At 52.7% G+C, this 16,552-nt stretch overlaps 1 protein-coding gene and 1 pseudogene across 1 annotated transcript; both read left to right on the top strand.

The window, feature by feature from the left end:
• The first annotated feature begins 2,450 nt into the window (after positions 1-2,450).
• Positions 2,451-16,543, top strand: NOL6 (nucleolar protein 6). The gene is made up of 26 exons (XM_028115255.2): positions 2,451-2,748; positions 3,828-4,034; positions 4,120-4,236; positions 6,680-6,859; positions 7,456-7,624; positions 7,847-7,981; positions 8,066-8,229; positions 8,316-8,436; positions 8,657-8,715; positions 8,799-8,900; positions 9,105-9,220; positions 9,391-9,568; positions 10,377-10,499; positions 10,673-10,821; positions 10,978-11,053; positions 11,305-11,445; positions 11,588-11,705; positions 11,791-11,945; positions 12,049-12,212; positions 12,535-12,687; positions 12,892-12,989; positions 13,750-13,874; positions 13,999-14,088; positions 14,719-14,913; positions 15,029-15,130; positions 15,342-16,543. The coding sequence occupies exons 1-26, from the start codon at positions 2,695-2,697 to the stop codon at positions 15,489-15,491; spliced, it is 3,441 nt and encodes a 1,146-aa protein (XP_027971056.2). The 5' UTR covers positions 2,451-2,694; the 3' UTR covers positions 15,492-16,543.
• LOC114218255 (transcription factor BTF3 pseudogene) lies at positions 5,314-5,802 on the top strand (annotated as a pseudogene).
• Positions 16,544-16,552: the final 9 nt, after the last annotated feature.

Raw genomic sequence — 16,552 nt, 5'->3', positions numbered from 1 at the left:
CACGACCTGAGCTGAAGGCAGACGCTTAACAACTGAGCCACCCAGGTGCCCCCGTTTTTTGTTTTTTGTTTTTTGTTTTAAGCAGGCTCCATGCTGGGCATGGAGCCCAACACCAGTGATGAAGGATAGCTGGAAGGCAGGCAGGCGGGGACCTAAGAGGAAACCACCCATAAAAGGATTTTATACCCACCCTGGAAGGAGATCTCCAACCTTTCCCATAGGACAAAAACCTGATTGGATGACAGGTGCAGGGAGGGTTAATCAGATTAAAACAGCCCGCCAACAAGCCCATAAAAACCCCTAGACTTAGAAATTCCGGTGGCAACCTCTTGGGGTACCTTCCCTCCTTGGGAGCTTTGTACTGTCACTTTGCTATCACTCAATAAACCTTGCTTTGCTGCCCACCACTCTGTCTGGCTTATCTCTTCATTCTTCGAAGAGGCGTGACCAAAAACCGAGGGCACCGGTGGAGAAAAAAATCCTGCAACATGGGATTGAATTCAGGACCCTGAGATCAAGACCCAAGCTGAGACTGAGTCAGACTTTTAACCAACTGAAGTGACCCAGGTGCCGGGGGCACTGATGAATTTTTTAAAAGGAGAGTGACATGATAGAATGATAGTTTTGGAACATTCATTCTGGCAACCACATGGAAAGGGATTGAAGAAGACCACTGAAAAATTCCTTTACAAGCTATTGCATAAATTAATAAATTAATCTGTGCTATTAGAAGTCAGGACAGGAGTTACTGTTGGGACATAATGACTAGATGGCAGAATGAGGGGAAATTCTATATCTTTATTTATTTATTTATTGTTTAAAGATTTTATTTACTTACTCATGAGAGACAGAGAGAGAGGCAGAGGGAGAAGCAGGCTCCCAAGGAGCAGGGAGCCCGATGCAGGACTCCATCCCAGGATGCTGGGATCATGACCTGAGCCTAAGGCAGACGCTTAACCATCTGAGCCACCCAGGCACCCGAGGGGAAATTCTAAAGGTTCAGGAAATGTTGTTTCTTTTCTGGGAGCTGGTTACACGGGTATGTTTGGTATATGAATATTCAAGCTGTACCCTTATGTAATTTTCTATATGTATATATGTAATTATATTTATATGTAATCATATATTGTATAATTATATGCATAGATGTAATTCTATATGCATGTGTGTCTATGTAATTTTTACATATGTATATTGTATATACACTTGTAACTACATATATGCATATATACGTGTACTGTACGAAAAAGCTATTGAATGAAACTGTCCTATACTCTTCAAAAATGTCATGAGGAAAAAAAAATGTCATGAGGGGCTTCTGGGTGGTTCAGTCTTTAAGCGTCTGCCTTCGGCTCAGGTCATGATCCGGGATCGAGCCCCACATCGGGCTCCCTGCTCGGCGGGAAGCCTGCTTCTCCCTCTCCCATTCCCCCTGCTTGTGTTCCTGCTCTCGCTATCTCTCTGTGAAATAAATCAATAAGATCTTTAAAAAAAAAAGTTGTCATGAAAGACCAAAAAAGGAGAGCTCACAAGTGTTCTTAGATTAAGAAAGAGAAGAGAAACATGACAACCAAACTGATGCATGATGTTGCATCAGGAAATAAAATGCTACTATGTAAAGGGTATTTTTCGGATAATCAGCAAAATTTGAATAGTATTGAATCAAGCTTAAATTTCCTGAATTTTATAATTGGACTATGATTCGTCCTTGTTCTTATTACATATATGCGAAAGTATTCAGGGATGTGTGCAACTAATTCTCCCGTGGTTTTGCAAAACAGTATGTAAATGCATAAAGACAGATTTGACAAAAGCAAACTTTTTTTTAACTTAAGATTTTTATTTGAGAGAGAGAACGCGCGCAATGGAGAGCGCACAAGCAGTCGGAGGGGCAGAGGAAGAGGGAAAAGCAGACTCCCTGCCGAGCAGGGAACCCCATGTGGGACTTGATTCCAGGACACTGAGATCATGACCTGAGGGGAAGGCAGATGCTTAACCAACTGAGCCAGGCGCCCAAGACAAACACTAAGTTATGATGGATAGGTGAAGGCGTTCACTCTATTATTACTACAATATTTTAGTAGATTTGGAAAATTTTAATAAACTGGAACCAGTTATAATTTAGGCAGAAGATGATGTGACTTGGACTAAATTTGGCACTAAAGACAGAGAAGAATGAATAAATTTAAGACATATTTTGAAGGTAGAACTGACAGAACTGTTTATTTGATAAAACGTAGTAGATGAAAAAAAGGATAGGAATCACTGGTGTAAATAGTCTCCAGTGCCAAAACTAGCTCCGCCCTGCTCCTTTCGACGCAAGCTGCGGAAGTGAGGAAAAGAAAGCGCCCGCTAAGCTGCAGACAGGCTTCCGGTGTGGCGTCGCAAAGAGACCGTAAATGGGAGAACCCAGGTTGGCCCCTCCCCCATGATGGGCGGTCCTGGGGAGTGACAGATGCCAATGGCCAGCGATTCTTCGGGCACTCACCCAATGGTTCTGGAACTGGGCGGAGTCCTGCTGCACGAGGCTTGTCCCCACGCGGTGCGGGGAGTTTACCGCAAACCTTTGGCAGTTCTGTTGCCAGGCTTCGGTTATTCTGCGGAGGGCTTCAGCACTTCTGCCGACGTGGGAAGTTGTGCCGAGTACTTGGGCTTTGAATCCGAAGTGCTGGAGCAAGAACTGGCCCCAGAGTTATGGGGCCGGCGCCTGCGGGAGCAGAGAATCGCGGAGCTGCTGGGGAGCCAGAGGTGGGTGAGCTGTCTGGGAGGAAAGAGGGCTTTCCACGTGCGAGAGGTGGCAGAGACTGGCAGCTCGCCGGCGAGGGGCGCGAAGGCGGTCCCTTCGGGAAGAGCCTTATTCCACCACGTTTCCAGTCTAGGGCACCGAGACACTCAGGGGAGATGGAACCTGGCGTTATTTGGATAGAAGCAGTAAAGCTTATTGAGCTTACTCCTTCGAGAGCTGTGCACCTGGAAGTTGAGGAGACCTAACCAGGTCATTTTCCTAACCAGGTCTTCCTCGTTGTCATTGTGCGAGATCTAACTTCTTGTGCCCAGTTCTGTCCTCGCCGCTGTAACAGAGGGCACATGGTGGTGCTTCTGGAACCCCTCAGTAGGGCTCTCACCCTGTAGGACCGTGGAGTGGGGGCGGGGCCCAGGGCTGTAGGGGAGAAGGTTTGGGATCCTGCAGACCAGGGTGTGAAGCCTGCTTACAGAATAGGTATTTTAACTGTGGAATCTTGAGCTCAGAGGCTCCCTCCAAGTGTACATTTTCTGCCCGGATTACTGAGGATTGGATGATTTACTGAGTATATTTTACAGAGGCAGTAGTACATATGTATATTGAGGTCCTAGTTCTTTCCAACACTGACCACTTGTACTGATGTAGTCTATAGTCGGGGCTTCCTGACAGGGGTAGAGCCTGGCAGGATTAGGATAGGGCAAGAGTGGAGATGGCATTTGCAGATTCCCAGGACTAACCCAGAAAAAGAGGAAGCTCCCTGGTGCATATACCGGAAATACAAGGAGCTCAAGCATTGCTTAGGTCAGGGCTCAGTGAACAACAAACCCTACCCCCAACTCCAGGCAGGGCTCCATGCTAGTGCTGTCACATAGACAAGGAGCCCTCAACTCAAGGAGTTTTCAGCCTAGAGCTCAGGAATGTTCTTCTAAGTAATGATAATCCTGAGTTTTACAGTCTGACTCCCATTCAAAAGAGTGAAAAGGAGCCTTGAAGCTTTTGCCAACATCCTATCATGGTGGCACTTCAGACAGTGGATGCTAGACATCTGTGACCTCACAGTGGCTGCTCTCCTCACTGGCCACAGGTGATGGAACCAGCTCTGGAAGGCACAGGCAAGAAGGGAAAGAAGGAGTCCTCAAAGAAGCATGCCTTGGCTGGGTCTCCAGTGGAGGGCCTCCTGCAGCCAGTGAAGCTTAGCCAGGCAGAACTGTATAAGGAGCCTACCAATGAGGAGCTGACTCGCCTTCGGGAGACTGAGAGTCTCTTCCACTCCAGCTTGCTTCGTTTACAGGTACTATTGGGTGGCTGGGGCTTCGGTTAGAGGGGTGGGCCCGGGACCCTGAGGCTGAAGGACTCTCCCCTGTCTTTTCTTTCAGGTAGAGGAACTACTAAAGGAAGTGAGGCTACCAGAGAAGAAGAAGGAGCGGATCGACACTTTCCTACGGGAGGTCAACCACCGGGTCCTGAAGGTGCCCTCAACTCCTAGGACAGAGGTAAGGCAGGTAGTGTGAAGAAATGGAAAGCCCCGGAGAGGTCCTCAGTTTGGGCATCTGAAACAGGGCCTGCTCTTCTCCAGAGGGGGTGGGGTGCTAAGGAGCTCATTTTCACTGCTAGGAGGCTCAACTGCAAGTATAGTCAACCATGTGTTCGTTTGTTCAGCAAACACTTATGTTCCTTGCAGTAGTTGTTGTATTCTTAGGATATGTCAGTGAACAAAGCAGTCTATTTTCTAGTGCTGGGCTTATGGATAGTAGAAAATAACCGTGGCAGGTAAACTGTGTGGCAGTGTCAGAAAGTGGTAAGCACTATGGGCAAAAGAGAAAGGGTAAGGCAAAGGGATTGTGGGGATATCAGAGGATGGGAGTGGTTTGCAATTTTAAATAGGGTGGTTGAGGTAGGCCTCATTGAAGTGACATTAGGGTGAAGATTTGAAGGACATGAGTCAGCCATATAGATATCTAAGGGAGGAAGAGTATGCCAGGAAGGGGAACTAGCCAGCACTAAAGGCTCAAAGGAATAAGTCTGGTATGTTCCTTGGATTGAATGAGGAGAAAATAGGAGATGCGTTCAGAAAGGCAAAAAGGCAATGGAGGAAGGAGGCATTCCATGCAGGGCCTTGTACAATGAAACAAGGACTTTGGCTGTTGCTCGGTATGAAATGAGAAACCACTGATGGGACATTTTTTGGTGAAGCAGTGATGTGATCTAACTTCATTTTAAAAACGTTCACTCAGGGGTGCCTGGGTGGCTCAGATGGTTAAGCATCTGCCTTCGGCTCAGGTCATGATCCCAGGGTCCTGGCATTGAGCCCCACATTGGTCTCCTGGCTTGGTGGGGAGCCTGCTTCTCCTTCTCCCTCTGCCTCTCTCCCTGCTCATGCTCTCTCTCTCTGTATCTCTGTGTCTCAAATGAATAAATAAAATCTTAAAAAAAACAAAACAAAACGTTCACTCAACTCTAGCTGCCATCTTGCGTCCCTGCGTGTGTGCACCTAATCTCACCTGGTCCACCCGAGACCCCCTGAGCATCAGCCCTATTCCCCCTCTCGGTCCCATTTCCACTCCAACAAGATGAAAGAAACTATCATGAACCAGGAGAAACTCACCAAACTGCAAGCACAAGTGCGCATTGGTGGGAAAGGAACTGCTCGCCGAAAGAAGAAGGTGGTTCATAGAACGGCTACAGCAGATGATAAGAAACTTCAGTTCTCCTTAAAGAAGTTAGGGGTAAACAATATCTCTGGTATTGAAGAAGTGAATATGTTCACAAACCAAGGACCAGTGATCCACTTTAACAACCCCAAAGTTCAGGCATCACTGGCAGCGAACACTTCCGCCATTCCAGGCCACGCTGAGACAAAGCGGCTGACAGAAATGCCACCCAGTATCTTAAACCAACTTGGTGCCGACAGTCTGACTAATTGAAGAAGACTGGCTGAAGCTCTGCCCAAACAATGTGTGGATGGAAAAGCACCACCTGCTACCGGAGAGGAGGAGGATGATGAAGTTCCAGATCTTGTGGAGAATTCTGATGAAGCTTCCAAGAATGAAGCAAACTGAACTGAGTCAACTTCTGAAGAAGATAAAACTTGAAGAAGTTACTGGGAACTGCTATTTTATATTATGACTGCTTTTTAAAATTTTGTTCATGGATCTGATAAAATCTAGATCTCTAATATTTTTAAGCCCAAGCCCCTCGGACACTGCAGCTCTTTTCAGTTTTTTCTTATACACAATTCATTCTTTGCAGCTAATTAAGCTGAAGAAGCCTGGGAATAAAGTTTGAAACAAAGGTCTCCAGTGGAGGGCTTTGCCTAGGGGGAAAAAAAACCCAAAAAACAAAACGTTCACTCAGACTGTTGTGTTGAAAGTAGAATGGAGGGGCACCTGGGTGGCTCAGTTGGTGAAGCGTCTGCCTCCGGCTCAGTCATAATCCCAGGGTCCTGGGATCGAGCCCCGCATCGGGCTCCTTGTTCAGTGAGGAGCCTGCTTCTCTCTCTGCCCGCCACTCCCCCTGCTTGTGCTCATGCTCTCTCTCTGACAAATAAATAAATAAAATCTTCAAAAAAAAAAAAGTAGAATGGAGGGAGATAAAGGTAAAATCAGGGAGACTAGTTAGAAACCTATTATGTGGTGATCCTCTGGAAAGTGGTGGCATCTCAGACTAGGATGGAGAAGTAGAGAAGTGGTCAGTGTCTGGATGCTCTTGAAGGTGAAATGGGTGTTCTTAACGGAGATGAGTCAAGGTGATTTGAAGGTTTTGGGCTTGAGCAACTAGTATGAAGTTGCCTTAATGAGGGAGACATGTTTACAGAAAGAGCAGGAGTTTGTTTTCAAATGTGTTCATGTGTTTAATTTGAGACGTCTACTAGACATCAAGGAGGACACTTCAGGAAGGCAATCAGATTACTGTGTATCACTGTCTCTGTCCCCACAGCTGACTGACCAGACCTGGCTCCCAGCTGGGGTTCGAGTACCCCTCCACCAAGTGCCCTATACCGTGAAGGGCTGTTTCCGCTTCCTGCCACCAGCCCAGGTCATTGTTGTGGGCAGCTACCTTCTGGGTACCTGCGTCCGGCCGGACATCAACGTGGACATGGCAGTGACCATGCCCAGGGTGAGGTCCAGTATTTGGGGGATGAGGGTCCTGTTCCTTCATCACCTACAAATTCCTGGGTCCCTCTTTCCTTCCCACCTGTCACTTGCCAGAGGGTTGAAATCTGAACTGGAAATCAAAAGAGCAGGGGCGCCTGGGTGGCTCAGTTGGTGAAGCGTCTGCCTTCGGCTCAGTCATAATCCCAGGGTCTTGGGATCGAGCCCCACGTTGGGCTCCTGGCTTAGTGGGGCGCCTGCTTCTCCCTCTCCCCCCTGTTTGTGCGCTCTCTCTCCAATAAATAAATAAATGAATGAATGAATAAATAAATAAAATCTTTAACAACAACAACAAACAAACAAAGAAACAAAATTTGCTCTTCTGCTGTCTTCTTGAGGGCAGCTTAAATGTGCCCTTGGGTCAGCTGCTGCCATTCGGAACTTTGCCTTCCTCATCTGAGAACTAAGTATATTGTTGCTAGTCCTGGTTCAGACACTCTGGCCAGTTGCAAAGATCCCTGAGGTTTCTAAACTGTGACGCACGTTGGCTTCATCCTGGCCACCAAGCTCTCTAACAAGCACTTATGTGCCTGGTCGTCTCTCCCTTCTGACCCTCACCAGGAGATCCTACAGGACAAGGATGGGTTGAACCAGCGCTACTTCCGCAAGCGTGCTCTCTACCTGGCCCACTTGGCTCACCACCTGGGCCAAGACCCCTTCTTCGGCAGTGTTCGTTTCTCTTACACCAGGGGCTGCCACCTGAAACCGTCACTGCTGCTTCGGCCACATGGTGAGAGGCACACACTGGGCTGAAGGCACAGTCTGGGGTGACAGATCTAGTGGGGGAGGTGTGGGGACCTTAAGTCCAAGGTGAGTGGTTTGGGCTTCAAGTTTGAGGGGGAAGGTATAAGGACCTCAGATTCTAAGGTGGGAGGGCATGGGCCCTCACGGAGGAGGAGAGTGGTCCAGGGGCCCACCTGGCAGAATCTCGGCACTCCCTGTCTCCCCCCAGGGAAGGATGAGCGCCTGGTCACCGTACGTCTGCATCCGTGCCCTCCACCTGACTTCTTCCGCCCGTGCCGCCTGTTGCCATCTAAGAACAACGTGCGCTCTGCCTGGTACCGAGGGCAGAGTCCCCCAGGGGATGGTAAGCATGCAGTGGTATCCAGGTAGAGCTGAAGGGAAGGATGTTGTGGGGATTTCTCCTCCCATGGCTTCCCCTCTCCCACAGGTAGCCCAGAGCCTCCCACCCCCCACTATAACACATGGGTCCTGCAGGACATGACCCTTGAGTCCCATGTGCAGCTGCTGTCCACTGTGCTGGGTTCAGCCTTGGGGCTGAAGGATGGTGTGGCACTTCTGAAGGTCTGGCTGCGGCAGCGGGAACTGGACAAGGTGAGCTGGGAGTGGCCCAGCTTCCCTGCCTCACTGAGTGGCGGGCTGGGCCTGAGCTTGGGCCTCTCTCTCCATCTCTTTTTCAGGGCCTGGGAGGGTTCAGTGGGTTCCTTGTCTCCATGCTGGTTGCTTTCCTTGTGTCTACACGCAAGATCCACACCACTATGAGCGGCTACCAGGTCCTGAGGAGTGTCTTGCAGTTTCTGGGTAAGGTGGCTAGACCCAGAAAGGCCAAGGGTTCCACTCTTCCTGTGAATCCTCTCATCCTATCAGGGATCATTCAGTTTCTTGCCATCAGACAATTGAGCAAACTGAATTCTAGAGGCAGGTAGTTGCAGCCACCTGACCAGAGGGAGAGTGTCATTAGGGCTGGGTCCCCTGGGAAAGGATACCTTCTGACACACCCACCTTCTCTGGCTCACTTCAGCCACCACAGATTTGACAGTCAACGGGATCAGCTTATGTCTCAGCTCAGATCCCTCCTTGGTGAGTGGGGCAGGGCTGGGTCTGGGCAAGGAGGCTTGAAGGTAAGGCCCCAACCCTGACTGGCTTCTCTCTGTGCCTCCAAGCCGGCCCTGGCTGACTTCCACCAGGCCTTCCCTGTTGTCTTCCTGGACTCCTCAGGCTATCTCAACCTCTGTGCTGATGTTACTGCCTCTACTTACCACCAGGTACCAATTGTCCCCCACTCCTGGGTACCTCTGATGTCCCAGTCCAGATTCTGTCCCTTCTGCCAGTCCCAGAGCCCCAGCAACTCCTCTCCAAAGAGCTTAGGTCAGGCATGTCTCTTGGTCTGAGCCCTCAGGTCAATGAAGGGAGGGGTATAGTGGTCATAAGTCTCACATGTGAGTTCCCTGTTTATCTTGTGGCCGTAGGTACAGCATGAGGCACGGCTGTCTATGGCATTGCTGGACGGTAGAGCTGATGACGGATTCCAGCTTCTGTTGATGACTCCCAAACCCATGATCCGGGCTTTTGACCACGTCTTGCAGTAAGTTTAGGGCCGGCAGGCTATGTCAGTGGGTCCTTTTCCCTGGGGCTACAGTGATGGGGCAGAGGTGCTCAGGTCGGTGTTCAGATCTTCCTCATTTTGGGGCGGGGGGTAGGCTTTGGGGTCAGCAGCACCTCGTTCTGTCTCTTTGTCCCTCTATGCCCCTCTAGTCTCCATCCACTGAGTCGCCTACAGGCAGCATGTCACCGGCTAAAGCTGTGGCCAGAGCTGCAGGATCTTGGTGGGGACTTTGTTTCAGCTGCTTTGGGCTCCCTGACCTCCCTCTTGGAGCAGGGTCTGGGGTCCCGCCTGCACCTGCTGGCCCACTCTCGGCCCCCGGTGTCAGAGGTGAGGTGCTGTGGGGTGGGGAGTTTGTGAGCTTAAGGGGGACTAGATCCAGGGTCCCAGGGGATACAAAAGACACACCATTCCTCTAGTTAGATCTTTCTTTTTTAAAAATTTTTTTATAGGGCGCCTGGGTGGCTCAGTTGGTTGGGCGACTGCCTTCGGCTCGGGTCGTGGTCCTGGGGTCCTGGGATCGACTCCCGCATCGGGCTCCCGGCTCAGTGGGAAGCCTGCTTCTCCCTCTGACCTTCTCCCCTCTCATGCTGTTTCTCTCTCACTCGTTCTCTAATAAATAAATAAAATCTCTATAAAAAAAATTTTTTTTATAGAGATTTTATTCATTAGGGGCACCTGGGTGGCTCAGTCGTTAAGCATCTGCCTTCGGCTCAGGTCATGATCCCAGAGTCCTGGGATGGAGCCCTGCATTGGGCTCCCTGCTCCACGGGAAGCCTGCTTCTCCCTCACCCACTTCCCCTGCTTGTGTTCCTGCTCTTGCCATCTCTGTCTCTGTCAAATAAATAAATAAAATCTTAAAAAGAAAAAAAAAAGATTTTATCCATTAGAGAGAGAGTGTGCGTGTGCGAGTAGCGGGAGGGGCAGAGGCAGAGGGAGAAGCAGGCTCCTCACTGAGCAAGGAGCCTGATGTGGGGCTCGATCCCAGGACCCCGGGATCACGACCCAAGCCGAAGGCAGACGCTTAACCAACTGAGACACCCAGGTGCCCCTAGATCTTTCTACCTAGTTGGAAAGTGGGTTTCTAGACGAAGCTGGGGCATTCTTGGGTTGAGTTCAGCCTTTTTAAACCCTGTAGTGGGACATCAGCCAAGATCCACCGAAGCACAGAGACTCTGGGACCCTGACCCTGGGATTGCTCCTCCGGCCTGAGGGGCTGACCAGTGTCCTCGAGCTGGGTCCAGAGGCCAACCAGCCTGAGGTGAGGAGCCCTGGAATCTGGGGGATGATTTGGCCCTGTCTTGGGAAGTCCAGGCTGTGTACTGGCAGAAGTGGTGTGGATTATCCTCATGCCACTTGGATTGGAGCCTGTGAGGGATTTTTGACAGAGCCTATCTTTGTTGATTTCTCCTACCACCCATTGCCTTTCTTTAGGCTGCTGACTTCCGCCAGTTCTGGGGATCTCGCTCAGAGCTTCGGCGTTTCCAGGATGGAGCCATTCGGGAAGCTGTGGTCTGGGAGGCAGCCTCCATGGCCCAGAAGCGTCTTATTCCCCACCAGGTGGTCACTCACCTTTTGGCACTGTGAGTGTTAGCATCTGGTTGCTAGGAAGCAGCCATGGACTTGGGGAGCCTTTTAGGAGGGTCTGGCCCGGGCTTTGGGCTGAGCAGCTAATGTCCAGTAGCTTACTCCAGTAGGCTCAATGCCCACGCTGACTCTGTGCTGTGCCCCTTTCCCAGCCATGCCAACATCCCAGATACCTGTGTCCACTATGTGGGGGGCCTTCTGGACGCTTTGATCCAAAGCCCAAAAGAGGTAAGGGTCGTGCGTTAAGGCTGGGGTCAAGGCCAGGGGTTGCATAGTAGCCTGGGTGGTGGAATTAGGTAGCAGGTGGAGGGCACGTGCAACCTCAGCCAGACTGCACTTCCCATAGCGTCCAGCAGAGGGGGTGCTGGCTCCACGGCAGCCTGAGCTGCGGCAAAATCCCAGGCGGTGGTGATGTTGGTGGGGTTGGGGCGGGCGGGTTCTGTAGGGTCCTGGTCTCCTGACTGTGTTCTCCTTCTCAGACCTCCAGCACAGGTGAGGAGGCCCTGGCAGCAGCCGTGCGTTGCTATGATGACCTCAGCCGCCTGCTGTGGGGGCTGGAAGGTCTCCCCCTGACTGTGTCTGCCGTGCAGGGAGCTCACCCGGTGCTGCGCTACACTGAGGTGAGGTGCAAGGGGACAGGGAGCCCTTTCTGCTTGGTGACCCCTCGCCTCCTCCCCGCTCACCCAGTATTCCCCGTTCCAATTCCTCTGTTCACTCATCTCCCAGTCCGAGGCCCCTTCCTCAGCCCTGATTCTTCCATAGGTGTTCCCACCTACCCCAGTCCGGCCAGCCTACTCCTTCTACAAGCAGCTTCGAGAGCGGGCCTCGCTGTTACCGCGGCCCGACAAGCCTTGTCCAGCCTATGTGGAGCCCATGACCGGTGAGGAGCCTCTTTCTTGGGAGGGATGAGAGGAACCTTTTCCACTCCAGCCTACAGTCTTGAGACCTCTTACTTTTCTTCCTAGTGGTATGTCACCTGGAGGGCAGTGGTCAGTGGCCACAGGACGCTGAGGCCATACGGCGGGTCCGAGCTGCCTTTCAGCTGCGCCTGGCAGAGCTGCTGACACAACAGCATGGGCTGCAGTGTCGAGCCACGGCCACGCACACGGACGTCCTCAAGGTTAGGCTGGTGCAGGGTCGGGGTTCCCCAGGGAGGGAGGAGCCAGGGTGTGAGTGTGCTCCAGGCTGACCCGTATCTCCCACCTCACACCCTCTTTCAACAGGATGGGTTCGTGTTCCGGGTTTGTGTGGCCTGTCAGCGGGAGCCCCAGATCCTGAGGGAAATGCGGAGCCCCGAGGGGATGATCTCCTTGAGGGACACACCTGCCTCCCTCCACCTGGAGAGGGACACGAGGCACTTGCCCCTGCTCACCAGCGCCTTGCACGGGTATGGCCACCTGTCTCTCTGGGAGGCCAGATGGTGTAATAGGGATATGAGTTATGGAGTCAGACAAATTTTAGAACCCTCGCCCTGCTGCTTCACTGGCTATGTTCTGGGCAGGACCTTATTTCTCATCTGTAAAATGGGAATTTTATAGGACCAACCTGTTGGCATTAGTCAGGGGTATGTGAGATCCTGTATAGAATGTGTTAGCACAGAGGGTAACTTTGGGTAAAGACTGGGTCGATGGTGGTGGTTGAGCCGAAATACTGTTCTTGGGCCCTTAGGGCCTGAGGCTCATTACCACTACGCCCTTCCCCGTCCACAGGCTCCAGCAACAGCACCCAGCCTTCTCAGGTGTGGCACGGCTGGCCAAGCGATGGGTGCGTGCCCAGCTTCTGGGTGAGGGGTTCACCGATGAGAGCCTGGACCTGGTGGTTGCTGCTCTTTTCCTGCACCCTGAGCCCTTCACCCCTCCCAGGTGATTCCCTCCATCTTTTCCCTTCAGGGCCAGCTTTCATCCCTTAGGCTGTACCTTCAGTTCAAATGGGAGAGGGTAGCTGAAACAGGTGACGGAAGGGGTTCTGAGACAATCCCTGCCAAGGGGTCTCGGGTGTCTAGACCATGGGGTAAGCCTGGGGATGTGTGGTTGGGCCCAGACTCTTTGCTCACTCTTTCTTCTCAGCTCCCCACAGGTGGGCTTCCTTCGGTTCCTTTTTTTGGTGTCAACCTTTGATTGGAAGAACAACCCCCTTATTGTCAACCTCAACAACGAGCTCACTGGTAAGGGGGGTAGGACTGGGGTCCGACTCCCGCAGGAACGACTGTTTGTGGAGTGCAGAGTGGGGCACATGGGGTTTTCCCTGTCAGTCCGCAAGGTGTTTGTGCGCCTTCCCCGTCACAGATATTTGTGCCTGACCCTGATGGCCTTGGGGTGGGGAATTACTGGGAGGAAGGGGCCCAGCTGAAGGCTGAAGGGAGTTCTGAGGCTGTAGAGCTCTGGTTTGCTCACATGATGATCAGAAACAGGATGGACTAGGGGTGGTAAGCAGGCCACCTGGTGGGGGCTGTGAAGGGGAGAGGAGAGTAGAAGGGGGACCCTGAACACCAGGTGAGAAGTCTTGTGGGGAGCAGGGAAGGGCCCAGATTAGAGTAGATGCCCAGACCTCTTGGAGAGTGGGGGTGAGGATTTCCACTTGTAACGTGAGGAGCTCCTGGTCCCAGCAGAGAGGAGGGTGTCAGCTTCCTAATTCCCCAGCTGTGTGGGAGCATAGGGTGGGAGGGGGTCAGGGGCAGGCCTCAGCTTGTGCAAGCCCGGAAACTAGACTGGGGTGCCAGGCAGTGGAAAATTCTGCCTCTGGCCTGAGCTTGGGAGTTTAGTGCCCCACCCAGTGGAGGCAAACATGGTATCCTTTTCATTGCCTTTGTCTCTTGGGGGAGGGCCATCGGAAAAATCCCTGTGATGGGCCACCAGAAGACCTGGGGCAGTAGAGCATGTCCGGGGAAAGGAACAGGCTGACCCAGGACCCCCTCTTGTTCACAGTGGAGGAGCAGGGGGAGATCCGCAGTGGCTTCCTGGCAACTCGGACACAACTCCCAATCATGGTCATCGTTACCCCCCAGGATCGTAAAAACTCTGTATGGACACAGGATGGACCCTCGCCCCAGGTGCAATCCCATCCCTAGCTCCAAATTTGTGTTTTTATTCCCCCAGGGAAAAAGTAGGCCCAGCCTGACCTAAGAGAGACCCATGGTTAGGTCTGATCTATTTGATGTGTGTGTACTCCTCTAGGTACTACAGCAGCTTGTGGTCCTGGCAGCTGAGGCCTTGCCTGTCCTAGAGAAGCAGCTGATGGATCCCCGGGGACCTGGGGACATCAGGGTAAGCCCCTGACCAAGAGTGGCTCTGGGGTTGGGCGCCTGGGTGGCTCAGATGGTTAAGCGTCTGCCTTCAGCTCAGGTCATGATCCCAGGGTCCTGGGATCGAGTCCCGCATCGGGCTCCCTGCTCCTTGGGAGCCTGCTTCTCCCTCTGCCTCTCTCTCTCTCTCTCTCCTCTGTCTCTCATGAATAAATAAATAAAATCTTTAAAAAAAAAAAAAAAGAGTGGCTCTGGGGTTCTGGGGATTCCGCCTTTGAACACTGGAAGTCTGGAGCTGTAGGGGCTCTCACAGGACGCTCTGTCCCCTTGTTTGGCGAGTCTTGAGTCCAGAGAGGGCTTTGGAGCTGCCCACGGTGCCTGACAGTGGGGGAGCCTGCAGGAGAACCAGGGCCCTGGCTCTCTCCAGGCCTCACGCTCCTAGCCTGTGTTTCTCCTGATAGCGTGAAGCCGACCCCAGCTGGGACTTGGTGTTCCCACTTTCAGATGAGCATTTGGGCCCCTAAGTGGGGCCGGGGGTGGGGGAGGTCAGACAAAAGGGAAGGAGGAAAGCGAGGTGGGCATGTAGAAGGCTTTGTGGTCCAGTTCCCAACTCCCAGTGGGCTCTGCTGACCCCTCCCTAACCCTTCCTCAGACAGTGTTCCGGCCGCCCTTGGATACGTATGATGTGCTGATCCGCCTGTCTCCCCGCCACATCCCCCGGCACCGCCAAGCTGTGGACTCCCCAGCTGCCTCCTTCTGCCGTGGCCTGCTCAGCGAGCCGGGGCCCTCTTCCCTGATGCCTGTGCTGGGCTATGACCCTCCTCAGCTCTATCTGGCACAGCTCAGGGTAGGCCCTAAAGGGCTGACTACACCTGGGGCAGGGACTTCCAGGTGAACTGGGGCCATGGAGGTGACTCTCAGGTGTCTGCCTGTAGTCTTATCTGTGTCCTGCCCTTTCCTAGGAGGCCTTTGGGGACCTGGCCCTTTTCTTCTATGACCAGCATGGTGGAGAGGTGATCGGTGTTCTCTGGAAGCCCAGCAGCTTCCAGCCCCAGCCCTTTAAGGTGCGCTGGCTGGTGTGTTCAAGTGTGTACATGTGGTTCCATGTGGGCATGCCTGTCTGTACGTGGCGTGCTCCGTGAGTGACTGTGGGTCAGGTGTGAAGCATGTGTCCTGCGTATCTGTCTCCTCTGCTGCTGCTCCCTTCCACCCCCTGCATGTTGTCTCTGGTGTGCCTTTGTGACACCTCAGTTCATGTTTCTCTGCTTCCCCTAGGCCTCCAACACAAAGGGGCGCATGGTGATGTCTCAAGGTGGGGAGCTGGTGATGGTGCCCAATGTGGAAGCGATCCTGGAGGACTTGGCCGTCCTGGGCGAAGGCCTGGTACAGGCCGTGGAGGCCCGAAGTGAGAGGTGGACTGTGTGATCTCCGGCCCTAGGAGCAAGCTGTAGGTGACAGCAGGACTTCAGACCTCTGGAGTAAGATGTCAGTGGCATGACCTTCACCCTTGCTACGTACAGATCCTTCGTGGAGTACCTGCTGGCCTGAACACGCTGAAATGTTCCCCCAAAGAAGCCCTGCCCCAGTTTTCTGTCTGACACCTCAGCACTGGGGTGGGGGCCTGGTATCCTACAGAGTCCCCTGGGCCTGTCTGAACTCCCCGAAGAGGAGGGTGAGCCAGCTCAGAGAGGGAACTAAATGAACCCAGGAGATCCATCCACCTGACAGCCCTGGGCCGGGCTTCTTTTTGTCTTCCGAGGATGTTTCCGAAGCTTGGAGAGGAGGACAGGTGCCCAGGGCTGAGGCTCTGTCTCCTTTCCATTGCCAGGATACGTGCCTAGACCTTGGTATGCCCTTCAGTGCAGGGTCAGGCCTTTAAATAGGGCCCAGAGAAGGTGAGGTACTTGCTGAGGGTCCCAGAATTCCAGCCTTAAGCGGGGTGCTGTTGCTTTCCAGGGTGGGACGTGGAAAAGCACAGAGGACAGGAGGGCCTGGCTGGGTGAAGGGGCGAGGGGAACAGCAGCTCCTCTAGTCCAGGAGAGCTGCAGAGAGTACTGAGTGCTGCCCCAGTGTCTCAGTCCCTCCGGCTCCGTGCCCCTGCCCGTTCGTGTCACGAACTGCCCCCCTGCGTCCCTGCAGCAGGCGTGCAGAGGGGAGCAGGACCTCAGGCCCGCTCTCCAGGAGCTCTCTGTGCCAGGGCAGGGTGGGAGGGTGCTGCCTCCTTTCACCTGGTCCACACCCCACTTCGACAGCCTCTCCCTCCCCTGTCTCCCCTAATCTTGATGTTTTTCCAGACTCGGCTCAAACAGTGTCTCCTCCTCCAACCCTTCCCCCGCCCCCAGCCTCAGGTGCTCTTTCTCGCTGAAACATCGAGCGATTATTGTCTGTTGAGTTTACTTTGTAGTCGCATACAGTGGTGTGAACCCTTCTGTTGTCTGAAACTTGGATTTAAAATTAAATCACTTAATTTCCCCATGTTCTTGGCT

The sequence above is a fragment of the Eumetopias jubatus genome, unplaced genomic scaffold (genome assembly GCF_037043125.1).
Source record: "Eumetopias jubatus isolate StellerSeaLion01/CBP00866 unplaced genomic scaffold, mEumJub1_p1.0 scaffold_15, whole genome shotgun sequence".
Taxonomy (NCBI): Eukaryota; Metazoa; Chordata; class Mammalia; order Carnivora; family Otariidae; genus Eumetopias; species Eumetopias jubatus.
Note: the sequence above shows the minus strand (reverse complement) of the source record. Positions and strands in the feature narration are given on the sequence as shown.

Coding starts and splice junctions, on each gene's coding strand:
- NOL6 (XM_028115255.2), top strand. CDS start 2,695: ATGGGGCCGGCGCCTGCGGGAGCAGAGAATCGCGGAGCTGCTGGGGAG. Junction 7,982..8,065: donor GCAGAGTCCCCCAGGGGATG/GTAAGCATGCAG, acceptor CCTCTCCCACAG/GTAGCCCAGAGCCTCCCACC. Junction 13,875..13,998: donor AGGATGGACCCTCGCCCCAG/GTGCAATCCCAT, acceptor GTACTCCTCTAG/GTACTACAGCAGCTTGTGGT.